This window comes from Chrysochloris asiatica, unplaced genomic scaffold (assembly GCF_000296735.1).
Source record: "Chrysochloris asiatica unplaced genomic scaffold, ChrAsi1.0 scaffold00008, whole genome shotgun sequence".
Lineage (NCBI taxonomy): Eukaryota > Metazoa > Chordata > Mammalia > Afrosoricida > Chrysochloridae > Chrysochloris > Chrysochloris asiatica.
Genome location: NW_006408526.1, coordinates 13,368,016 through 13,374,342, shown reverse-complemented (window position 1 = coordinate 13,374,342; position 6,327 = coordinate 13,368,016). Strand labels below are relative to the sequence as shown.

Below are 6,327 nucleotides of genomic sequence, written 5' to 3'. Positions count from 1 at the left end.
AGCGCTTACCCACAGCACCATACCAGGACTTTAATTTGTCTGTTTCCCACATAGCTGTCAAATCTAGCCATGGGTTTAAAAAGTCTGCACTCCATGCTTAGAAGCATATATTGCTATGATTCTCAAGATGTGAATACTTTTTTTGTGTGATTCATTTATTTTGCTATACTCACCATAATTTTTTTCTAGCTTAAAGGAAGATTCTTAACTCAGAAAAAAATATAAATAAATAAAAAACTACAGGTTTTCTTTTCTCTTTTAGGTTCGGTTTTCATTTGAGATGCCAGATGGTAAAGTACAGATGCCCACCACAGAAAGGGTGACTTTGACGAGATGTTTCTACCTGTTTCCAGGATATTAAATGAAGTAAGCTTTTTCAGTGGCAGTTGTGTGTTTTTGGTAGGTGAGAGGGAGAGTGCAATGGCTGAAACTCCATCCTGGTCCAATATTCAGGGACACTGAAGGCATGCCTATGTGTTATTTAGTGCAGAGTACATTATTACTCTTCTCTAACAGCTGCAAAGAATTGAGTGGCTCTTTTTAAGTGTCACCTAATATTGACTGAGGAAATGGCTTTAAGATTATGAATTCTTAATTTGGATTTTCTTCCCTTTCACTTCACCAGGGCAATATTTAGCCATACCATGCCTTTTGGTAAATTCCCTATTGGTAGATCCATGGTAGAAGTATCATGTTTCATGTGAGAGACTCAAGTTCATCTCCTGATTAATGCAACTCCTGTGCAGCCATCACTTGTTCATCAGTGGATTTTTGTGTGTTACTGTGATACTTGACAGGTTTCAAAACAGCTTCCAGATTGACACAGACCAGGAAGAATGGCCTGGTGACCTTCTGAAAAAATATAACATCCTATGGATCAAAATGGAATATTGTTTGATCTACAATCAATCAAGCACAGAACTGGGGAGTGTTTTGCTCCATTGTGCATGGAGTTCCCATGAGATGGGGACTGATTTGGCAGCACTTAATAATGTCAGCAATATTTTCTTTAGAAAGTATATATTCCATTATAATCTGCATAGTTTTTAGTATAATACTTCATATATTCTCTTTTCTTTTATGAACTTTCTTTTTACTATATAGGAAGCCAAGAAGTCTGCCATTCTATACACATTTTTGGAATCATGTCTGCAGGACACAGACATTTCTTTAAGGATTCAAATAAATCTGAAATAAAAATGAAAGGTTGTCCTCTGGGTTTTTTATTGGACTGGAAATATGAGGTGGGGTGGCAAAGTGGTACTGGAGTAGGAATCTTTAGACTTGATTTATATGAGATGAACTCACTAAAAGCACCATTCTTTCTTTTAAAAAAAGAAGAAAAAACCTTGTTCTGGGCATTCTACTTGAAAGATAAAATGAAAGTCATAGTAGATATTTGATATCAAATAATTTGTAGTTCAGCAGGAGAGATGTGTGGAAAATTGTGTTACAACAACAGGTGATGAGTGACTTACCAGAATTCCCAGAGTTTACCACCAACAAAGACATGGCAGCTTTGTTTTGTTTGTTTGGTGCTATTGAGTCAATTCTGACTCATAGTGACCTTACATACAACAGAATGTAACCCTGCCTGGTCCTGCAGCACTCTCACAATTGTTGTATGTTTGAGTCTATTGTTGCAGCCACTGTATCAATCCATCTTGTTGAGTGTCTTCTTCTTTTCACTAAGGACCTTCCTCTTTTTCCTGATTCTTTGCTGAGCATGATGTTCTCCAGGAACTGATACTTTCCCACAGCAGGTCCAAACTATGCAAAATGATGTGACACCACCCTCTCTTCAAAAGAGCACTAGCTAAAGTTTTAGCAATTCAAGCTTGGGATTGTAAGAAATATTCCATGTAGTTTTAGTCAAGGACATTAAGGCCTTTAGAAAGCAGCTTATGAGACAGTCAAGGGCAGTGAGAGCTTGGGAACAGAGGTAGGAATTTGATTAGAACTTTTGAGAAATTGTTAGCATGAGATAATTACTGCTTTGTTCTTAACTATGAAACTTTAGGGTACTTTTATGTTCTTGTTTTTATTGTTTGATCAATTATATGTATGACCAGTTATAGTAAAGATTATGTTTTTGATTGTGAGTTGTAATTAATGAATCTATAGAAAGTAATAGATGTTGGTAAAGTTAGAAATTAAGATGTAGAACTTTGTTTAAAATTGACCTGACATTTAAAAAGGATTAGAGAAAAACAAATCAAGGCCAAACTAGACATTTTAGGGAGGATTAGAGAGAAACAGAGTCACTCACAGAAGGCAGACATTATCAAGGTAACTAAGGAGTAACTAAGGAGGATAGAGATGCAGGAATGTTTGGTGACCTTGTGTTCCTCTTGTACCTTTGATGTAACAATATAATATTTGATTGATTTGTAACTACTTGTACGTGACTATTATGAGATCATAGTATATTCTAAATGGGATATAAGAAGCAACAATTTGGAAATAAAGAAGAAGTCAGTCAGAGAGTCATCACCATCATCTGCCTGAGACTCAAAATGACCCATTGACTGTGAGTTGTTGTTTTTATTTTCCCCATTCAGCCAACTCCACATCCTCCTTCAAGAGTCTCCTTATAATTTGTCGAGGCTGATCCTCGACAAGAAATCTAAACCCACAAGTTGCCCCTTGGAAACATGGTGGCTATGCATCAGAACTGATTCAATGGCACTTAATAACAACAACAACTTGTTGATGTACTATTGCAACTCTTGTGTATTATCTTTGCTTGCATGTGGTATTAGGTGATATCTAGCCATAGTCTTGACATGGTGCTTTAGAATAAGCACTATATTGCTCACTGAAAGGCTGGCGGTTCAAAAGTTTTATAAGGAAAACCTACACAAGGTCTCTATGAGTCAGAACAGACATGATGACACTTAACAACAGTAAAAAATAGAGTCTTTGTAAGCGCCCACCAAAAGACTTTTTTCTTGATAGATCTGAGTGAGAAGGTGGAGGGAGATGCTGATGGTTTATTTAATTCAATTGTGAGTGTTAGTTAACTGGGATAATTGTAACTGGTCATTTTCCTCCATCCTGCTTGATATAAAAGAGCCACCCCAGAAGCAGAGGAGGGAATCTCACTACCATCAATTAAGAGTCAGGAGTGGAGCACATCCTTTGGACCCTGAGATTCCTTTGTACTTAACCTGATAGACCTAGGGACAGAAAGATGTGACACTGGAGGACTGGAAGAGAAGCAGCAGCAGCAGCAAAACCAAGCGCCAGAATATGAGACAGAGCAGTGGACTTCACAGACCACAAAGCAAGTAAAGCTGAGTGACTTTGGACAGGAGACTTGCTGCAAAACGGGGTGCCTCTAAGCACTTTGTTTGGGGAGCAAGAGCTGTGTACCTTTAGGTTGAAGCTTAGTGTGAAATGCTGTGTCCTTCTAACATTGATCATCATCCTTAAAAAGGTTTGGAACATTGCTTGGACAAAAAGAGGTCTGCCTATGGGAACAGCAGAGGAGAGATTGCTGTGATTGGAAGAACTACTCCCAGAACATTTTTTGAATCTGAATCTTAACCTGTTAACTTCCTTAATAAACCCCATTATGGCAAATACAGTGTCTGAGTCTTTTACGGCCATTGCAATGAATTATGGAACACAGGTGAGAACTAGCAAGTACAGCAGAAGGAATAGTTGGTGTCATTTCACAGTGATATAAAGGTGGAGGTGAACAAGCAACTTCAATGAAAATTAAAATTGTAAGGGAGTTCTGGTGTGGTACGACAGTACAATGCAATTGATTGCAAGGTTGGTGGTTCAAACTCACCAGCCACTGCTCAGAAAACCTATACAAGGTCACCATGAGTCAGAACAAATTTGATGGCACTTAAAAACAAGGCATTTAAAGAACTCTATAGCGTAGTGGTTACGAATCGGGCTGGGAACCTTAAGGTCAGCGGTTCGAAACTAACAGCCGTTCCGCGGGAGAAATATGAGGCTTTCTACTCCCGTAAGGATTTACACCCTCGGAAACCCTGTACAGGGTCGCTATGGGTCGGACTCGACTCGACGGCACTTAACAACAACAACAACAACATCCCATAAGAGAATAAGAAAACTGAGAGGCAGGGAGAGAAAGCATCATTATTATCATATTAAATGATACTAAAACAAGAAAAATAACTTATTTGAGAAACTCTTATGAAAAATGAATGTTTTTCATAAGAGTTTAAACATGACAACTTCAGGGTCATGTTTAAATAAACATAGATACATTAGTGAGATATCAGAGAAGAAAAAGGTAGAGAGAGGGCAGTACATGGAGTAATGGAGAGAGAAAAGAAGTAAAAAAGTCAAGAGTTAAAACCTGTTTTGTCATTTCTACCTTTTTCTTCCTGTAGGAAGAGGTCAGAATTGGGAAACCATTTTACTGCACATGGGGGATTTCCCAATAAAAAAACATAGAAGTTGCAAGCAGCCACTTCACAATCTATGATTAAGTATCCCACCCCTGCTATAAGGAAATGCTTGGTAGCTTTCACTTTCAATTCTGTCCTTTTCTTTGGGGAAGAAAAAGGTCTGAGAGGCTATTATCTATGGCTGGTAAGTTGGAATTCTTTTCTAACTAAAAACTAGGGGCTTGAGTGTTAGGCAATATTTCATACATTCCTTTCTGCTAGGTGAAAAGTAGCCAAAGGGAAACATGCAACCTAAATTATTTCATATATTAGCTTTATATAATTTGACTCTAAGGAATTCTGGTAGTAGAATAATTAAGCTCTCAGCTGCTAACTAAAAGGTGCTTTCACACACACACACACACACACACACACACACACACGTTACTGTCTAGGAGAAACTTGTGGCAATGTTTCTGTAAAAGATTTATACCTTTGGGCACCCTATGAAGCAGTTCTACTTTGTCTTAGGTTAGATTTAGTTTTTTGGCTAATTTAAATCTGGGGGCCTTGCCATAGATACAGAGAAGTATGGTGGTCTTCATTTGTTTCAGAGCCAAGAAGAAACTAATTATTTTCTTTCAGTGACTGGTAAACAAAGAGAGAAATAGTAAGACCAGACATAATAAGTTATTTGTGTATAAGTCATCTCTAGAAATTTCCAAACTCATTCTGAAATCTCAGTTTCTTCTTAACTAAAATTCATCCTCTGGATCACAAACTTTGTTCCCAGTGTCAAAGCTGAGTGTCTTGCTTGGCATTCATACCCCCTTATGATGTCCTAATTTCAATAAAAAATTGAAATGACTTTAAAAGTGACTTTTTAAAGTAACCTCTTTGTTTCTCTTTTCTAGTTTTGGTGCTAACAACACTAGTTCACTACCTTTTTTGTTTGTTTGTTTCATATATGCATGAGTTTCTTTCTTTTCTTTTTTAATGATTTTATTGTGAATGGAGTGAAAGTTTACAAGGCAGATCAGAAGTTTTATATTTAGCAAACCATACACATTGTTTCATTACAATGATTATAATCCCCTCCATGTTCCATCAGTTAACAGTATTTCTCTCTATTCATTTTAGCTCTTTTTTTTATACACTCAGACATATATAATAATTTGCACCACCAAAGGGCACATTCTGCAAGTTTGCCACCAGCTCTCAGTCCCTCATTTTCCATGAATCTAGAGTCATCAGCTGCTCCATTTCTCCATGTCCCCATCTCTGCCTTTATCTCTGGTGTTGCTGCTTCTCTGGATAAACTCCTGCATTCCACTTGTCCTCTTCTCCTTTGGTGGTCCTAGGGTCCTCTATTTCTGGACTGTGAGATTAACTATTCTCCCAGTTTTGTTACAAAACTTCTACTTTTATAATTGTGACAATCACAATTAGCCATGATAACAATTGCTCACTATTGAATCGTAAGAATATTTGCCCCATCTCTTTTTTACCAGACCCATGCAGATAACATGAGAAAACTATTCAGTGAGTACTCTGTCTTCTCCCACACATTCTTATATTAACTCCCTCTTGAATCCTTGTAAGCCAGTCACTTCTTGCCTTTATCACCCCCTCATTTTAGGCAGCCAATGTCTAAATTGCCCGTCCCTATCTACCCTGTGTACAGAGGGGGATAGCATTGATACTTGATGTGACGACTCCTTCCCTTCTGTTGGTATTCTGAGCTCCTACCTCCATGAGTACTGGTGTGGCTCTGTGGGTTAACGCACCACACTGCAAAGCAGTTTGAACTACAAGGTCAGCAGTTCAAACTCACCAGGTGCTACTCAGAAACCCTATACAGGGTGGCTGTGGGTTGGAACCAACTTGACGGCACTTAACAACAACAACAACACCTCCATTAGTATAGGTCAAGATCATCAAATTGTAGCAATTTACC

At 38.0% G+C, this 6,327-nt stretch overlaps 1 protein-coding gene and 1 pseudogene across 1 annotated transcript in view; both read left to right on the top strand.

The window, feature by feature from the left end:
* LOC102826428 (caspase-1-like) overlaps positions 1-361 on the top strand; it is a 24,298-nt gene extending 23,937 nt beyond the window's left edge. Inside the window, exon 7 of the mRNA XM_006833784.1 lies at positions 263-361. Within this exon, the coding sequence (XP_006833847.1) occupies positions 263-361 (99 nt within the window). The remainder of the gene's footprint in view (positions 1-262) is intronic.
* Positions 362-3,577: 3,216 nt separating this feature from the next.
* LOC102840882 overlaps positions 3,578-6,327 on the top strand; it is a 23,443-nt pseudogene continuing 20,693 nt past the window's right edge.